Source organism: Melospiza georgiana, chromosome 9 (genome assembly GCF_028018845.1).
Source record: "Melospiza georgiana isolate bMelGeo1 chromosome 9, bMelGeo1.pri, whole genome shotgun sequence".
NCBI classification, from domain to species: Eukaryota; Metazoa; Chordata; class Aves; order Passeriformes; family Passerellidae; genus Melospiza; species Melospiza georgiana.
This window is the reverse complement of record NC_080438.1, coordinates 5,242,810-5,261,703: the sequence shown is the minus strand read 5'-3', so window position 1 is coordinate 5,261,703 and position 18,894 is coordinate 5,242,810. Positions and strand designations below refer to the sequence as shown.

The 18,894-nt window shown below is 48.8% G+C and overlaps 1 protein-coding gene across 1 annotated transcript in view; it reads left to right on the top strand.

Annotated features, from left to right (window-relative positions):
• The window catches only part of PAPPA2 (pappalysin 2), an 86,962-nt gene that overhangs the window by 44,935 nt on the left and 23,133 nt on the right, over positions 1-18,894 (top strand). Inside the window, exons 12-16 of the mRNA XM_058030712.1 lie at positions 947-1,082; positions 1,252-1,474; positions 10,390-10,561; positions 12,306-12,483; positions 14,778-14,991. Of these exons, the coding sequence (XP_057886695.1) occupies positions 947-1,082; positions 1,252-1,474; positions 10,390-10,561; positions 12,306-12,483; positions 14,778-14,991 (923 nt within the window). The remainder of the gene's footprint in view (positions 1-946; positions 1,083-1,251; positions 1,475-10,389; positions 10,562-12,305; positions 12,484-14,777; positions 14,992-18,894) is intronic.

Here is an 18,894-nt window from a genome sequence, read left to right as displayed (position 1 = left end):
TGAGCACCTCCCTGCAGGGTGGGAGCCCCAGCCTGAAGCCCAAGGTTTTCTCCTGTTCCCGTGTGTGAACAATGCCTGACGTGGCACGAACCTCCCTGAGGCGAGGCTGCCATCACAGATTGCGTCGTTGTCCCCTCCATTCCCACAGCCTGCTCCTTGGGCTGTGCCTGGCCAGCCAGGACTTGTCTTCTTTCCAAATACACCTTTGCCTCGAATTTCTGAGCTTCCTCCATGCCAGCATTCCACAAAAACACTGTATCGGGAGGATCTCGATCAAAACACATCTCAGCACTAGTGGGGTGGGGGAGAAAAACATTTCTGTCCTCTTCCAAGGAACATCTGCTCTGCCATGATTGATGCCATGTGTTTCCCAGCTACTTCCAGCTGCCTTCAGGGTTGTAGACAAGTAGCAAGCTGCTGGCTCTCCTAGCAGGCAGGGCTTCTTCCCATGAATCTTTCCACGTGTTGGCTGGTGGACAGTTTGCTCCTGCAGTGGCTACTGGGGGCATTCTTTGGGCTTGTTTTGGTTTTTGTCTTTTTTGAGGTTTTTTTTGTTGGAAACATTTTGGTGGCAAGGCTGTGTCTGTTTTCCCTGGGTGTCTCACTTGCCTGTCCAGCTCTGTGTGGGGTGGGAGTCTGAGCCTGGTGAAGGGGGAGCAGGAAAGAGGTTATCCAGGTTTTGCTCAGTGTGGATGCTGTGAAGATGCTATAAACTTAGGTCAAGGTGGGGCTGAATATGTGAGGAGAAAGCTAGCAAAAGGAAGAAGGGAAGTTCAGAGGGAAAGGACTGTTTTGGCTCCCTTCCTTCCTCCTCCCCGCCTCTGCAGCCCTGCAAGGCCTCTGACCTCTTATCCCTGCTCCCTCTTCCTCTCTCTTGTGTGTATGGGCTCTGAGCAGCTGTATTTGGTGTGCCTGCTCTCAGAGTGTGTCCTGCCCTCTCTCCTAGGTGTGCTTTGAGAGACCTGCAGTGCCCACCTCTCTGCTGCTCTTCCTGGCCTCCCCTGGCTCTGTCCCAGGCCAGCAGCCCAAGCCGGTGGTGGCCGTGCAGCTGACTGACACAGATGGACAGAACAGCTCGTTGGGTGAGAACCTCTGGGGTGACACCAACGGGGACACCAGAGCCACCACCCACGCAGCTGGGACCTCCCACTGCTGTCCCCTGCCTTTCAAGCTGGTCTGTAGGTGTGTGGGGAGAGCAGATGTAAACCCTGGAGCTGGCCTAGTCATGTCTTCCTTCTCCTTGTCTCACAGGGACGTACGAGCTGTCGTGTCAACACAACCCCCTCATCATCAACGTGACCCACAGCCAGGAGGACCCACTCCCACAGGCTGCTTCAGTGCTTTTCAACTTCTCCTCTCCCCTTGTGGGCATTGCAGCCGTGGCCTTGAGGACCCTGGCTCAGCCTGGCTCCTCTGAGCCCCTCAGCACCTGCCTCCTGCAGCACCAGGAGGGATGTGGCCATCAGTGCTACAGGTAGGGATGGTCTCCTCAGGGCACCCAGGGTTGCTGCTCTCCTCTGGGAATTTGTGTTTGAGTTCTGGAGTGTTTATCTTCTCACTGAGTGCTTTGTGACTGTCCTCAGATGGATTTTGAGGTATTGTTGGAAGATCTGCTGTGTTGAGTCTTGATTTGCTTATCTTGCTGGAGGGAACGGGAAGGCAGAAACCAGATTTTGTGCATGGCCTCTGCATCTGTAGAAAACTGTGCTAAAGGACTGGTTCCTGGTGGGAAAACCAAGAGAAGTTTTTAAATGGCTGTGAAGTTATCACTGGGAGTTTTTGCTAAAGCTGAAACTTCTTCAGCATTTACTTTACAAGCTCCACCTCCATCCATTCCAGTCTTCCCCGTGCTGCAGAAGGTGGGGATGGAGCTCTCCTCATCCTCTCTGTTCTCGCTCCCAGTCCATCCAGACCCCTCACAGAGTCTCACGCTGCCCTGCTGAACGTGGTGATAATGCCAACAGAGGCCTCAGCACTTCAAATCTGCCAGGTCTGGCTTTGCTTTCAGATCCTAGGCTCCCTGAAGCTACACAAAGTGCTGATCCAGGGCTCCAGTTCAGCCAGTTACTCAAACCACGCCACTGGGAATACTGATTTTTGAGTTGAGCTTTGCTGGAGCTTTGGGGTTCTTCAGCACAGAAGGGCTTTGTCTAGGGTCATCTCATCACTGTTCTTGTCATGTTCCTTCTGTTGATGGCCTGGATCATCAGGGTGGACTTCCCTGATAACAAATGAGAGTGTGTGTTTGTCTTAAAGCCTGTGGGATTGTGGTACAGTTGATTTATGTAGAATTCTGGAAGCCATGAATATTCTGAAGTTGCTTTTTACTTTTTTTTTTTTTTAAGTGCATGTGTGATTTACACAGAAACATAAATCTTAGTGAGTCAGTATATAAATATTATTCTCAACCTTACATTAAAAGATCAGTGTTCACCTGAAATGCAGCGTGTTTCCTCCTGGTAGCTGTTACAGCAATGTACCCACATGCTTCTAAGACTGTGGCCAACTGATGTGGTTTTTCAATTACATTTTCTCATCCCTTAAAATAATCTTGCATTCTTGTTGCTTGAGAGCTTCCCCCTTCCCCTGAGAAGTGACTGCAAGGAAGAAAAGACTCACTGGACACAGCTGAGCATTGACTGGGGATGAGGAGATCCCCATATAGGGGCAAATAGAGAGGAAAATAGATGTTTTCCTCATAAAAGTTGCATTATAGCTGAAGCACAAGCCAGTTCCTGTATTGCCAAGGCACACCAAGCTGTGTCCCTTTTCCAGGGGCAGAGCAGGATCCTCGTGTCTCCTCTTCTCTTCTTGCCCTCCCCTTGGCTCCCCATGGCCTTGACTTCACAGCAGTATGCTGGAATTGCAGGTTATGTGTGTGCCCTTAGCAAATACTCAAAGTAAATCAGATTCCCAAAGTTTTCAGAGTAGAAAATTCTATTTAGAGTATTGATCTTCAGAACTGAAGTCTTGAATATTCAGGGTGGGGAGGTTAGGCTTACAGCCTCAAGTAGCCACACTAAAAATAAAGTATTTTCCTCTGTTAAGTCAGGAAACATTCAAGTATGCCCCCTTTATTATATTTTTAAAACCTATTCTATCTCCAAAAGCAGTGCAGTATTTTTAAAGGTTAACAATTAATTTTATATAAGGTAATTATATGAAATTAATTGTTAACCTTTAAAAATACTGCAGTGCATTACTTTTGGAGATAGTATATAAAAATACTGCAATAACCTGTGGATTCTGGTGGTGAGCAGGGGGCGAAATCCCCTATAAAAATCGAGGAATAGAAAATCTTGATAGGCTGGGAGACATTTGAGTGTGAAAGAGCCCAGAACATGCATGTTCCTGCAGCAGAGAGCTGGACTGACCGTGAGCACGCAGCAGCCTCATGTACGCAGTACGTGCGTGCGAGGGCTTTCCCAAAATAACCTGAGAAAGGACAGTAACAAAAGCAACAAAGAAATGAGATTTCCTGCCCTCAGCGTAGAAATGCTCACTGCCAAAATAATAAATATGTGACAGGTTGGTATTTCTGTAGCATCTTTCATCTTGAAGGATCTTGCAGTGCTTTGCAGGCTGGGGAAAACATAGAGATGGTGTTTGTGCTGATGAAGTGCAGCTTTCTCCAGGTCAGGGTGCAACAGGTGTTTGCCTCTAGAAAAGTACACACTTGTTTTGAAGGAAGTGTCACCTTTTGAGGTGCTGAAAGTTGGCAGAGCGTTGCAGAGCAAAGCAGGGCAGTGTCCTCACTGCCATCCCCAGGAACCCCTCTCTGCTGTCTCTGCCAGCGGATCAGGGCTTGTCTGTGCATTCTGCTCCCAATCACAGCCTTATGAGGTCAAGCAGAAATCAGACTTTTAACACATTTCCGCCCAGGAGACCCAAAGCTTCAGGCTTTCATCCTTTTCTTTGCATTTTTAAACTGAGCCACAGTCCCTCCTGTTTAACTTGGTGCAGGCTATACACTGAACCAGGGGAACGTTTTTCATTTCCTCTGTTATGTGTATTTTTAGCTTGCTTTTATTTTCAGTGTGTTTGATTTTATGTTCACATATGCTGGGAAATGCCTGGGTGGGTTCACAGGAAAGGTGCTACAATAGGTGATCTGCTTTGTGTTTGTATTTCCTGTGTGCAAGCTCTCCTCTGCTTCCCCAAAAGTGAAAAAGTGGGTGTAAGGCATCAAGGGGAGTTGGGTTTGGATTCCTGTAGTATGAAAAATAGAGGTGAGGGAGAGAAAATTAGATGGAGGAGGGAGTTGTTTACATTATTTTCAATTTACAAACTTTATTCAGCAGAGAGGGCTGTTTCCCAAACAGGTTTTGTTTGGTTTGTTTTCTTTCTTCCAGGCACTAAATTTATGCAGGATCAATTTATGGGCTGCATGTGTGATGGCGTGAAGATTTATGGGCACCCTGGTAGACATGCTGGTGTCTTATTTCACAGAAATGTAGAATAGTTTGGGTTGGAAGGGACTGTAAAATCCTGATTCTTTGCCTCTGGCTTAGGGTGCCCCATGGATGGAGTCCCTGTCTCTGGAGGGATTTAAAACACATGTAAATGTGGCACTTGGGGACATGGGGTAGTGGTGACCTTGGCACTGCTGGATTAATGGCTAGCCTTAATTTTACAGGGCTTCTCCAGCCTAAATAATTCTGTGTTTCCAGGGTCTTGATAACCACCTTTCCTGGAGAATGGGCTCACTTCTGCCTTTGAGACCTCTAGAGGTGCTTCTCCTCCAGCATCAAAGCCTGTTGACCTTTGGCACGTCCCTTGACCGGCTGAGGGGCAGTGGTGGCCAAGACTGTGCTGTAGAATATGTTATTAACATTAATTTAAACTAAAATTCAAATTAATGCCCAGCTGGAAGGTGTCACAGGTACCCCCTGGAGGGCCAGACACCATTTCATGGACTGCCCCATCCCATTAGCTCTCTGCAGTCTAAGAAGATTCTTGAGATTAGTGCTCTATATATGGGCTTTTTTGGGAATGCTCAAGATGTCTTCTGCCTTTCCCTGAGAATAGCCAGGGAAAAAATATCTCCCAGCACAGGTTTTTCACCAGTTTGATCTTGAGTCCAACGCAGTAACTGAACAGCTTTCAAACAGGGTGCTTGGTGTCACCTCACAGATACGTTGAGGGAATGTGAGTTCCAACACAGACCAGCTGAGTTCCCATGTCCAGTGAGGAAGGCAGCAATCACTGGGAGACCCCAGGTTTGCCAGCAGAGCCCTTGGTTTTCTGCAGCAGAAATCCAGTCTCCCCATTCTGCCCTGCCCTTCCTGGTGTCACACACAGGCACAGGGATTTTTCACAGGCACTGGATTAAATGCATCCTTCAGAGGGTTCTCTTATCTCCGTTCACAAGCTGCAGGAGGTGATGAGGACACCATCACCCCTGCTGAGCTATTCTCATATCCAGTAACCCTCTCTGCTGAGAAGGTGCCTCTGATTTCAAGATGAAAGTTGTTGCTTTTGCTCCATCCTTGTCAGAAAGGTCTGATTGCCTCCTGCCAGCAGACAGACAACTTTTCTGTGTCTATGTGTCTGCACAGAGATGTCAGATCCCCTCACTATCTCCTCTCTGTCATGATAAATATTTTTTCCTCCTTAAATCTTACAGCATAAGTCTTGCAGCCCAGCTATGGCTTCTGCTTCCAGCTCCCTTTTGAAATCCTTCTGCTATTTTTATGTCTTTCATGGTGGTGGATGTGGCTCAGAAATTAATTCCTCTGCACAAGATGAGAAAATGAGGTGGAGTGTGGTCCTGTGGAGATGGGATATGGATAAGGATGTTCTTTGGGTACAGGCTGTCCTGGCTGAGGTTGGGAAGGTGACTACACCAAACCTGACATCCCATTCAACCTCATTTTCCATGCAACTATTTTGGTGTAGTGAACAACAACAAAAAACATGGAAAGGAACTGTCTGGAAATACATTATGTGCTCTTGCTTCTTTTTTTCCCTTTCCCACTATGGCTCTGGAGGGGCCAGCAGGTCATTTAATGTCTTGCTGGTGCCTTCCCTCTGTCTCTGAGGCGGATGACAGCAGATGACTCACAGGGATGGTGCTTTTTGCCAAGTTTCTTTTGGAGTCACGTAGAGAAGCAAACACCTTTTCTTGAGATGGCAACCTCAGTGCAGATTGTGATCAAGAAGCATCACCACCGTTGGGTCTGTACACGCAGCCTGCTGCCACAAGGATGCCTGCCATCAGATTTACTGGAAAAGTGAGACCTTTCACCTTGCCTGGAGGGAGACATTCCCAAGTATTTCCAAAACACCTTTTCTCATTTCCTAGCTATTCTCTCCTGCTAGACCGCATTGGGGTAAACACCTTTTTATCTCACTGATGTTGAGTGCTACAATCCAGACTCCACCAGAGTATGTGCAATGATGACTTCTAACTTCAGGAGATTTGGCCAAAGCCTTTACTTTTCTGTCAACATCTCCTATAACCCCCTCTCCCAAAAATTTGCACCATGAGAAGAACTTACAAGTTTCCGCTGTAAAGAGCTGGAGCTCGATGATAAGGGATGTTTCAGCAGCAATCTTGGGGTTGAAAGCCTGAGTAGACACCACAGCAATGTATAGATGATTTATTATGCTCAGACAGCTGCACTGCTTTTGACTTGGCTTAGTTTGATGTGGGTAAATCTATCAGTATTTTCTGTGATGCATTAAGTAGTTGCAGTAAAACATGAAATTTCAGCTTTTCGGAATTTGGGATTTGTCACAACAAAGTAGTGTTACCTTACTAGCTTTGCCACCACTGGCTTCGCATGCTCTGTTGCTGGTAGTGGCTGCCTGCTTTTGTTCTAGAAGGATGAAGGATCCCAAAGGAAAAGTTTTGCTCTAGTTTATAGAATTGTTCCCATTTCAGAACAAAGCTCTTACCGTTCTGGAGCATTTAGGGCCATCACCAGGCAGAATTTCACAGATTTCCAGACCTGAAACTTTCTTTGATGTATAAGTTATGGGACTTGGTGAGCCCAGAGCATTGTGCAGGCTTGTGCTGACATGAAATAAGTTAGGAGAAAAACCTTGGTATTTTGTAAAAATGTTGTTGACAAATCATTAGTTTGAGCTTCAAAAGATGCTGGGATAGAAGTGGAAATATTTTTTTTGATGTCTCGGGCAGAAAAAAAGTAAAAAAATATTGGCTTGTCCCACATCTTATATGGCCTGAATCAGAAATGGGCAGAAGTCAGGAGTTTGCAGCTGTGATACAGGAATTTCATTTATCATCAAAAGCAGAAAGAGCTCCTTCATGCTGAGATCAGAACTGGGCTAACTGCACCATTTCCTTGTCCAGCCTTTGTTAGGGTGTTCCAGGGCCTGGGAGCTGTGATTTATTCCATCACTTTACCCCAGCCCTGGCATAGCATGTGGCTCATGATGGGGCCAGGTCACAGGGCTTCTTTTTCCTTTGACCTGCACTTGTTCACCATCAGGCTCAGAAGTGTCCTGGCCCCAAGTACAGCAGGGATAGCAGTGATGGTGCTGATAAAGGGAGCAAGCAAGGCAATGTTTGTTGGTAGGGTTGGTATGTATTTTTTAAAGATTATTGACATATTTGAGAAAATCGGACAGCTTTCAGTGATGTGAGCTCCTTTTCAGGTCTGGAACAGCAGCACCAGACTTCAAACCCAGGTGTAGGATGAGCACAGCTTCTCAGAACTTGAGCTGATTGGGCTCAGATCATTTCCAAAATAAAATCTAGTGGGTATTTGTAGGGCTAGGTGTGTTGTTAAACACAGAGAAAACAGTGCTAAGTTAGTCATCTTTGGGGGCAAAGAGAAAGGTCATTATTCTAACCCCAACTTTTCTATTATTCTAGAATACATTTATATGCACATACGGAACGTGTGCATGAGTATATATATATATATATGTGATGTACATAAAAATATTTTGTTGTTATGACCTGTAGTTATCAATCTCTTATGCATAACTACCCTATGTAATATTCTGTATGTATAATCCTTAAGAAACTTGCTGATATCTTGATCTACTTTGTACCACATTGCTAGTTGCATTTCTGAACTGGTGGAAAACCAAAACGTCCCCGGTAGCGCTCAGAAGGATTAGCGCTTCATTTAATTTTTATTTAATAACAGCATTGTCCCAGCTGCCAGGGCTGCCCCAGACAACATGCTGTCTTTCCATCAGCACCAGCAGGGCTGCTCCAGCCAAGCACTTGGCCTGGATGCATCTGGAAGGTGCCAGGGCACACCCTGGCACATCCCCAGTGCTGTGATGGGCACATGCCCCAGATCTCAACGCCCTGACCATCAGCTGTGAGGGTGGGGAGGGCCTGGCACTGTGAATCTGTGGCTGCCCCGTTCCTTGAAGTGTTCCAGGCCAGCTTGGAGGGGGCTTGGAGCAACCTGGTCCAGTGGAAAGGTGCATCTCCATGTTGTACCCATCGCTGGCGAGGAAGGAGATGGAATGGAGAAACAAGGACATGTATTCCTTCCACACAAGGAAGTTCAGGACAGTGGTTCCATCACTGGGGATGGGAGCAAGTATGAGCCAGGGGCACAGGCAGGGAGCAGAGCAACTGCCCAGAGAAGGTGACTGCGGGAGGGGAGGGGAGAGGGCTACAATTGGTAACAGATGCCCTCAGAAGCTAATGACCTGACAAATGCTGCACTCATAAAACAAATTCTTTAAAAAGGAAGCAAATGGAAATATAAGCTAGTGAAAGAATTTGCAGCAGCTGCCCTGAAACCATTTCTCACTTCATAAACAGGTCTGCATTGAAAAAACAGCCCCTTTCTTCTTGTTCTCCTTTGTGGTCCCCTCCTGTGCCCACCGGCTCTTTCAGGGCTGTGGCCTGCAGGTTTCCACCATGCCTTTGGCTCGGTGGACTTGTCCAGAGTCAACAGCACATTGCGTTCCCTTAACGTCTGCGTCGGCACCGAGCTGGGCTTTTTTGGGGTTTGTTGTTTTTTTGTTTTTTGTGTGCATGTCTTTTGTGGTATTTCTAGCTCTGTGCATCCTTTGCTGGAAATGGTGAGTAAAGGCTGGAGGAAGAGGCCTCTGCCTCGCTGGGAGAAAGGCAGTGCCTGAAAACAGCAGCAGCAGCCCTGTGCCAAGCAGGGAGCAGAGGAGAGAGAGGCACTCAGGTACAGCTGCCTCCCTTCTCTCCCCAGTTACTGCCTGGAGTGCAGCCCCTCTGTCCCTGGCTGAGATCAGTGCTGCACCTTTATCACTTAGTGACAGATAAAGCCAGACTGGTGGGTAACCAGGGCGTGGGAGCTGTTGTACTGCCCTATGTCTTTTCCCAATTCTATTCCAGGTAATTAATCAATGGGCTGCATTTCACTGATGGAGATCACAACCCCTTGACCCACACTGGTTCTCATGATGGAATTGTGATGCTTAATTAGTCAGTACTCAATGACTGCTCCTCAGTAGGAAGCTGCTGAAGTGAGGAGGAGGAGTGGGTGATGCCTTGCCAACTAAGGAATGAGTGATGCATTTCAGACTTTCCTGGCACCTCTTGTAACTTGCATTGGTGCTGAGGGGAAGGCTGAGCTACGTCTCACCTTTGTGGCCACAGCTGAGGCTGTAGAGCTGGACAGGTGCAGGTGTGTGTTGATCCCAAAGAGCCTGGCATCAGCATGCACAGGTTTGGGGTGCTGTGCTGGCCTGTGAGAAGAGCAGAGGTGCTGAAAACCATCAGAGCAGAGGGGGAGGGTGACAGGAGTGGGGTTGGGGAGCTAGTTGTACATCCAGCTTCTCCCTTCCACCACAGGCTGTGGTGTAGCTGTGTGGATGTGAAGGGGGACTGCACAGGATCTGAAGAACATCTCATGGATTATCCCCTAATATTTGCAGAGGTTTCCTCTTAGCTTTCCTTGCAGTTGGAGAATCATCTGTGGCTTCTCCAGTGTCCTGTACAGAGTTTGGCATACCTGATTCTAAAACTATACAAAGGTATTCCTTCTGCCTCCCCTCTCCTTGTCACCTCCCTCCTTTTGTTCTCTTGACCTACCTGCAGTGAGCCCCCCTTTGGTGCCAGGCTGTGTGCACACTCTGGAAATATAAGCTAGTGAAAGAATTTGCAGCAGCTGCCCTGAAACCTGTGTGCAGGGGGCACGAATTTTGGAATATTGTTGAGCTGTGCCTCCTTTCATCAGCTTGAAAGAACATGGTGGTGGTTGGTGGGAAGGTGTGGGCTGGGGTTGGGATGAAATCTCTGGCATCATTGTCGGGAGACTGCAAGTCTGGGAGAAGCTGTGAGGGATAGGTGAGCATCTCTAGGCATCTGTGACCCGCTGAGCATTCACTCCACACAAGTGCCACCTGGAGAGAGCCCTGCCTTGCTGCAGTAGCCCTGGGACCCCTGGCTGATCCCTTGTCTGTTCTCCTCCACAGCTGTGCCCACGGTGCCTGTGAGGGATCGGGAACCTGCACGCAGCCGCTGCTCGCTCACGCTGCCAGCCTCAACTGCAGCTCGGATGGCCCCGGGCACATGGCGTGTGCTGTCTCCTGTGAAAAGGGCTTTGTCCTCCACTCCAGTGGTGGGAAGAGGCTGGGCTCCACGCAGGTGAGTGGCCTCAGGATGGCCCATGGGACCAAGACTTAGATAAAAAAGATTTAACCACCCTGAGGTGGTTGGAGAGAGCACAGACCACTTCGTTCCTCCAGCCCCAAACTTTTTGCTGCTTTCCCAACACATTCCAGCTCCAGTGCTGGACCCCTGTGCTCATGGCTGGTGTTTCTGCTCTGGAGATCCCTCTCTTTTCCTTGCTGCAGTGCTAGTTCTCCCAGTCCAGTGTTGTCTGCAGAGCACAGCTCTGCCAGGCTGAAAGGTGCTGCAGGGCATGTCCCAAGTCAAGCTGATGCACTCCAACAGAAGGAGAGGTGGATATTTCTGCTCTCCAGATGGGCATTGCTTGGAGGGTTAAACATCCCTGGGATGTTTTCTCTCTTAAAGCTGAAGTTAGTGGCTCAGGAAAAAATGAAGTCATTGCAGAGTAACTATATTTAGAGGCAGCAGAGAGCATGGAGAGCTTTTCTTCCTTTGTGTTGTGTTGCAATAATGGCACAGGGGTCACCGTGAAAGAGTTTGTCCCACTTTCCAGAGGGTTGGGGGTTACCTCATAAAAGCCAGGAGCCAGCACAGCTCTTAGCTGTTGACTGAGGAGACCTGGGATGATGTGTCCTTGGGAACTGAACTGCCTTGGTCCAGGCAGTCACCTTGGCCGGGGGGTAGGACACAGTGTCCTGTCCTTGGGCTGTTTCTGGATGGGAGAACAGGAGTCTCTGGGGCTGAGCTGGTCTTACATGCCAGACTGAGCCAGAATGTGAACTTGCTTGAGGCAGACAGACAGAAGTGAGTTGGGCTGTGTCAGGAGGGTGACATTTCCTCTCCTTGGAGATCTGCCTGTGACACCTGGCAGGCAGGTTCCCTGTGCTGCAGTGTTGGCCAGAGGAGAGGTGGGCACTGGGAAGTGCAGCAGGGCAGCTGGAGATGCACTGCTCATCACTGGGAGTTGTTAATTGCATGGCCACTGGGCCAGGGCCTGCCCAGGGAAAACAAAATGTTCCCATTCTCCAAGATGAAACCACACAAAATGAATCTGCCTGGGGTGACAGCTTTCCTGTGTCGGGCAGTGAGATGGGAAACTTCTGAACAGAGTTCTACCAAGTGGCTTGCAAGGGCCTTGCCCTGAGCCCTCCAGTGGTGTTACAGTGGTGTCTGGATTGTAACCCTATTTAGGAAAATGCACACAGCTCTTCTCCTGAGCTCCTCTCCAGCTCATTCAGATACACTTGGGAGAGCTAGACTCAGATTTAGTGATGTCCTTCAGAGCCACCACATCCAGGTTCAACCAAAACCTGCTGGTTGAGATGATAGGTCACACGTTCAGCTGCACCAGCAGTGAGACTGTACCAGCCAGGAAGGGACATCAGGAACATTGGTGTGCACCCCCTGGCTGAGGGCTGCTGGGCTGGGGTTTGCAGTTTGGGAATGGAAATCGTAGAACAATTGGGGTTGGAAGGGACATTTAAAAGATCACTTTTAAAAGATCCAGCTTCCCCCCCTGTTGTGGCTAGGAACACCTTCCACTAAACCAGGTTGCTCATAGCAAACCATCATCCACCCCTCAATTTTGATGAAGTCTGTAGCACGTGTTGACCATATTTAGTGGTGGGCACAGTGGGGGAGAAAAAACGTTGGAGCGCTCTCCTCATCCTGAGCCCTGGTTGGACCTTTCTGCTGTGGTGGCCCAGCTGTAGATCAGAGCTCTCCTCAGGAGTCTGATGGAGCTTTGCTTTTTCTGCAGCAGGAGGTGGTGCTGACGTGCAGCTGGGGACGGTGGGACAGATCTGTGACTTGTGACCCTGTTGACTGCCGTGTCCCTGCCCAGTCCCTCGTGTACTATGCCGAGTTCTCCTGCCCTCTGGGGACCACCTACCTGCAGAGATGCTCCTTCTCCTGCATCCCCCCAGCCAAGCTTCAAGGTATGCTCTGGAGTGTCAACACTTTTAACCACCCTTTGTGATGCCACATTTCTGTGCCTGTCCCAAGCAGTTCAAACAGAATTTGGAATTTCTCACTTGTCCTGGATTTGCCAGCTGGATGAGATCTTGAGATAGTTCCCAAAATGATGGGTATCCCTCCCCCTGGAACAGAGACATCCTAGTGTGAGGATAATTCCCCCTGACTCCCATCCCCTGGCAGGCAGCCCTGATCCATCCACCTCAGGGTGTAGTGATATCCTCTCCTGATAACTCCAGTCTTACAGTGATGGAGACAAGAAACATGCAGGCAGACAGAGAGGGCTTGAGAGAGCCAGCAGTGGCTCTGTGCCTGGTGGCTGTGGGGAAGCCTGTGGTTCAGGGGGCTGGGGCTGTATAAAGCCATAGAGACTGATGCCCACAGCTGTAGAGCAGTCTGGGAGATGTTCACCACCCAGACACACCATGGCCTGGCTTTCATTCTGACGACTCCATCAGTAGCCACAGGAATTTCTTGAGCCAAGTCAGAGAAAGAGAGCTACTGTTCTGTCAATGCAGGGGCTGAGCTGGATGGGATTTCAGGGGTAATTGCCTTGACAGCTTCAAGCATTGGGACTTTGTGAGTTTCCACCAGTGCCTTTGCTCTGAAAAAATCACATACAACAAATCATTTTAATGGGTGCCCTACTTTATGGAGACATTTATAGCTGAAATGTATGAGAATTGTTTACTTATTGTAAAAGAAAAAACCTTAAATCTAAGGATCAAAAACTGCAGAGATCAGAGAATTAAAGTTCCATTTCATGACAGGGAGGATGGTGGCAGATCCCCAGAGTGGGCTGATCAATGGGTAAGCATGCAAATGTCAACAACACAAATTCTGCGTGAACTGATGCCCATTGCCTTGGGTTGGTCAGCTGAGGCAGAGCTTTAATCTGATGTTGCACTCACAGCTGCCTCTTGGTCCTGCTGTAGTCCCTGGGAGTTTGCCATGGGCTCCCTCTGTGGGAAGGAGTCCCCTCCATGGGCCCCTGGGTGACTTCCAGCATGATGGCTGGAGGTGCTCAGCCAAGGCTGCCAAGCCATGGGGGGAAACTCTTGGAGTCCAGTGACGCCACTGAGGCAGGGATATGCTCTGTGCTTGCTCCCCCCAAAGACTTGCATCCTTACAAGCAAGCTGTCAATTCTAACAAATGCTAAGAGTAGGCAAGGAAAGGATGATGTGGCTGTGTGGCTCTTGGAGGTGGGAGATGACCCCTGGCAGCCTTGACCCATCAGGAACACAGGCACTGGGTAGAGATGTGATCTTGTCTCTGGCCCAAAAGTGTTTCTGTAAAAAGAAAGGGACGTTTGAAGGAGCTGTAGAGCAGCCTGGCTGCACCACAAACATGCTGATCCAAACCTCTCACTAGGAATAGTCCCATTCGCTCCAATCCAGCTTTTTTCCTTGCTCATCAGTTCCCAATGAACTATCCATCATCCAATCCATCATCCATACCATGTAGGTGACGTAGTCCCGGGCACTTCCTGCAGGCATCCAGAGCTGTGCATTTAGCTGTGTCTGCCAGGGACAACAAAGAGCTGGGCTGTAATACTCAACCCAAACCTCTAATGATGGGTGCTTTGAATTCCCAGTCACACCAGTGAAGCTTCCCACATCTGTCCTTGTGGCATTTTCCATCCTCCTGACTCTCAGATTGCCCAGAGAGGTGATGGATTCCCCATCCCTGGAAACATTGAAAGCCAGGTTGGGCAGGGCTTTGAGCTGCCTGACCTGGTGGAAGATGTCCCTGTCCATGGCAGAGGGAGGTTGGACTAGATGTGCTTTAAAGGTCCTTTCCAGCCCAAACCATTCCATGGTTATATGATCTTACACTGCATCTGTGGTAGGGCATGACAGGTTGATCAGCATAGCTGAGGACAAGCTGCAAAATGAAGGTGGGCTGAACTAAACATGACAGAGCTGTCCTACACTAAGACCCATGGCTGTCCTGAGACACCACAAAAGAGGACAATTTTAAGGGAAAGATTTGGGGAGATTTGCAGAAGCAAGATCCTTTCTCCAGCCTCTAGAAGTTGACCCTACCATACTTTTGTCTGCATTCAAGTATTTTCTGCTACAGCCTGGCCAAGCAGGCGATGGAGTCCATGGTCTTTGTGTTTGTTGCCCCTTTTGGTATCAGTGTACACTCTAACAAGAGAACTTCTGCTGGTCGCTCTGAGCTCCCCTCAGCAGCTCTCCATTCCTGGCTGAAACGTAACCCCACACACACCCTCTGCTTCTCTTTTGGGGTCAGGAACAAACCAGTGGCTCACGTGCCTGGAGGATGGTCTGTGGTCCCTGCCCGAAGCCTTCTGCAAGCTGGAGTGCGAGGCGCCGCCCGCCGTGGCCAACGCCCGGCTCCTGGTGCCGCGGTGCCTGCAGGGCAGCCACGACGTGGGCTCCGTCTGCCGCTACAAGTGCAAGCCCGGCTACCACGTGGCTGACAGCACAGCAGACAAGCCTAAGAAGTAAGTCTGTGGCAGGTCTGTTATCACCATTCCTTTCCTCCTCACAGTGTGTGGAAGGAGCAGAGGTGACAGGACAATGGCAGTCTCAAAGTCTGTGGCGGGTCTGTTATCACCATTCCTTTCCTCCTCCCGGTGTGTGCAAGGAGCAGAGGTGACAGGACAATGGCAGTCTCGAAGACCTGGCTTGATACGTGGTAGAAGGCAGAGCAGCTTGCTCTGATCTGCTTTAGGAAGAGGCAAAGAAGCCTTCTTTCTTTCCTGAAATACAAGAGGCATTCCCTGGTCTAGGTGAACCTGGTGGGAGCAAGGTGCTGTTGCATGCATGAGTGTGTTAAATACTTTAACCTGAAACAAGCAGATCTTCTTGTGCACCTCAACGTATTTGTCACTCTGTGGAAGTTAAGCACCAAATGAGGGGTTTGTGGAATCCCAGGTAATTGGACATTTACAAGATGCTGGCAGATTCCTGGAGCTTCTGTTTTTCCTAAAAGTGATAAAACATGGAACAGAGGCGCTGCAAGAATGAATGGCTGCCTTCTATCAGGGTTAGCATCTCACCCGCTGTGCCTCTTGGCTAAATTTAATATCTCTAGCAGTGGCATTTCAATGGGAGAAGATTTTTCCTGATGCTTCGGGGAAAAATTCCTGGTGGTTCACTAGCCCTGCTCTCAGCCAATATCACGACGCCGGGGGAAAAAGCAGAGTTTTGTCTGTGACTCCTCCAGCCAAAGTCCCCATTGGGTTTGGTCACTAAAGATTCCCTGGCACAGGCTGGGTCCTCCCCAGAGTCTCAATTCTAGCCCAGATCAGGTAATTATGTGTTAATTGTTTAATGCCCCCTTCCAGTTTTAATTGGATGCAGACTTCATCTCTTCTTTGCTCTGGGGTAGAGTTGTTGTGCAGTGGGAAGCAGTTGCCAAATTTCTTGCCTAGTAATGAAGGAAGTGGTTTCTGTAAACAGCTTTTCACAGTGTTAGGAGCATTTCTAGGGCCAAAGGGAACCGAGCAAATGATTATTATGGCAGCAATCACATAGACTGCCTTGCAAGCTCTAGAGCAGCTTTTGTGCCTGTGGCACTTCAGGCACTGGGCATTCAAACAGATCCACTCAGCTTGCAGAGTGAGGCCCCCTGTGTCCTGCTGCAGCAACTGCTGGTGAAAATGATGACCCCTGGGAGATCTTGAGGCTCCTCTGATGTGTGAGTAAATTCCATATGGGTCTGAGCAGCCTGTGAGAGAAGTCAAGGAAAATCGTGTGAAGCAGTTTATGTTTTCATAGCAATGCATGTTGACATCATGTTTTCCCCTTTGCAATTGTCACTGCTGCTATTTCATCAGACATCTCTGATGGTGGAATAAAAAACCACATTAACAAAACCAGAAAAAGTATTGCTTTCCTATCATGCAGATTAACTCCTATGTGAGTGGCCCAGCCCAAGCAAAACCCTTTCCTTGGGCTAGTAAATGTCATTGTACCATCTCATCAGGAGCTCTTGGTGACTCTCAGCATGAGAGAGAGTATGAGTACAAACTCATACTCAGCATGTACTCAGCATGTACTCAGCATGAGTACAAACCCCTTGGTGTGGTGTAGCAGCTCTTAGCCCTTTGGTCAGTTCCTGGACTGCTGGAAATCCTTCTGGTATCTCAGCCCTGGCAAGGAGAGGGTGGGAGCTGCCAGAGTCAGAGGTTGATCTCTTTGATCATGCCAGTTTTGGAGAAAGGGAGGTGCTGGGGAATTCTGGAAGGAACCAGCTCTGGTAAGGTGCAGGTTCCTGATGTGCTGGGTCTGAGCTGGTGGACATCAGGTTTTTAGGGTCTCCTGCTGTGTCTTTGGGTTCAGAAATCTGAGTTCTTTGTCTGTTGTCTCCCTGTTGTCCACCAACCCAGCAAGCTCAAGCCTTGCTAAAGGATTTAGTGCCATGCAGGTGTGGAGCTACATAAAGGGGCAAGACTCTCTGTGTGTGCTACGTACTGGACAAAAGTCAAACATAATCTGTGGCTGACACTGAAGGTTCCTCATGCCCACTAACTAGCTTACCCTTGGAAATACAGCCAGGTTTCATTTGAATTATTCTTCTGGCTCTAGATTTGCTCCTCGTGTGGAGTTGCCCACCTTATGCAGGCCTGAACCTCTTTGGGATCCAGCTGTCTCCATGCCAGTGAAGATAATCTTGGACACAGATGTTCATGCAATTGCCTCACTTCTATTTTTTATTTGAATTTTATTGCAGGAGCAGTAAGGATGCTTAGAAAGGGCTGAGGACATAGTTGAAATTCATTTCCCACAGTTTAAGTGAAAGAGAAAGGGGATGAAGAAATCATTTGTCCCAGAGATGCTTTTGTCTGTTAAACTAGGTGAGGAAAGGTCCTTGGGAAACCACTGCTTGTCAACAAGGGATCCTTGAGGAAATACTGATTGTGTAATCACAATCCTGCCAGAAAGTTGCTGCCTTCCTGCTGGCAGGTTCATCTGACTGACAATGCTGACATGAAGGGTAAAGCTTCTTTGCCTCTTCCTAAAGGAGATCTGTTATCAGCCTGGAGAGGCTCCCAGCTGCCAGGCTACTTCACTTCTAATTCCAGTGTAAGGCAACAAGGGGAACTTAACAATGCATTTCTGCTTTGTGATGGGAGCTTTCTGGATTTAGGCAGAACTTGTGCCATGGCAGTAGCAAACCAACACCTGGATCACACAAAGATATGAGCTGTCAAGGAGAAATGTTCAGCATCACCCAGAGCTGTAGCATTGAAAAGTGCTGGCCTGAAAGCCAGGGGTCAGATACTCTGGGGAAAGGAGCATCACCCCCACAGTGCTCCTTGCTGTTGCTTCCAGCATGAAGTACCATCTGAAGCAATCTCTGACAGGAATAGACAAGTTGGATGGGGCTTGGAGAAACTTGGTCTAGTAGGTGTCCCTGTCCATGGCAGGGGGGTTGGAATAGGATGATCTTTAAGGTCTCTTCCAACCCAAAACAATTCCATGATTGTGTGATTGTGCTCCTTTAAGGAGCACTCTAATGTTGAGAGGACACTTTCATTTTGGGGACCTAAAAGGTCAGACCCTTCAGGGGACTTGTTTCACTTGCCAGATGTGGGATGATTCCTTGGAGATAAGAGACTTGGGGATCTCAAAGCTGCCTTTGTGAGGGCTTGAGCTCCTTCTGCCAGCTTGAGGGAATGAAGCAAAGAACCACTTTGATATTTTCAGGCAGATTTGAGAGTCTCAGCCTGCATTTTGACCAGAGATCCAGGGAGCCCAGCACAGTCCCCAGTCAGCTTCCATAGAGATGTCAGCCCCTCTTCCTTCTCTCCCTGTTCAAAAACAGCAGAGACCATGGAAGAGGGAGAGTAGGTGGGAGAATGTGGAGGAGAAAATGGGGGCTGGAAGGAGTTAGCAGACTGGGGACTGGAAACAAAACAAAGTTCACAGCAGGGCAAGCAGGAGAGCCTAATCCAGGAGCACCAGGCAGTCATGTGGTGGGCACAAAGGCACTCCCTGCCTCTGCCTGTATCTGACCCCTTCCAGATCAAGGGCAAATACAGCTCTGGGAGCCAAGGAGCCAGGTAAAGAAAACACAGGCTGTCAACCAGGTTCCTGCCCCTTCCACCTCTAAGATTTTTGAGCATTTACAGCCCAGGTTGTCCAGGCTGTTTGGAGGGAGCACAGCAGTGGAGGGTCCTACACACTGCTGCAGCCTTCTTTGAATTTACTGACAAATCTCTCTCCTTCCCCCCTATTCTTTTTGAATCCATCAGTCTCCTGCCATGGGAGATGAGGCTTTAGGCTCATTTGTCACCATTCCTGCACAGCAAACCCACTCCCCCCCAAGCTGGCTGCCTCAGAAGACGGCTGGATCTCTGCATGTTCAGCTCCTAGAGCTGGGCATATGCTTGTGCCTT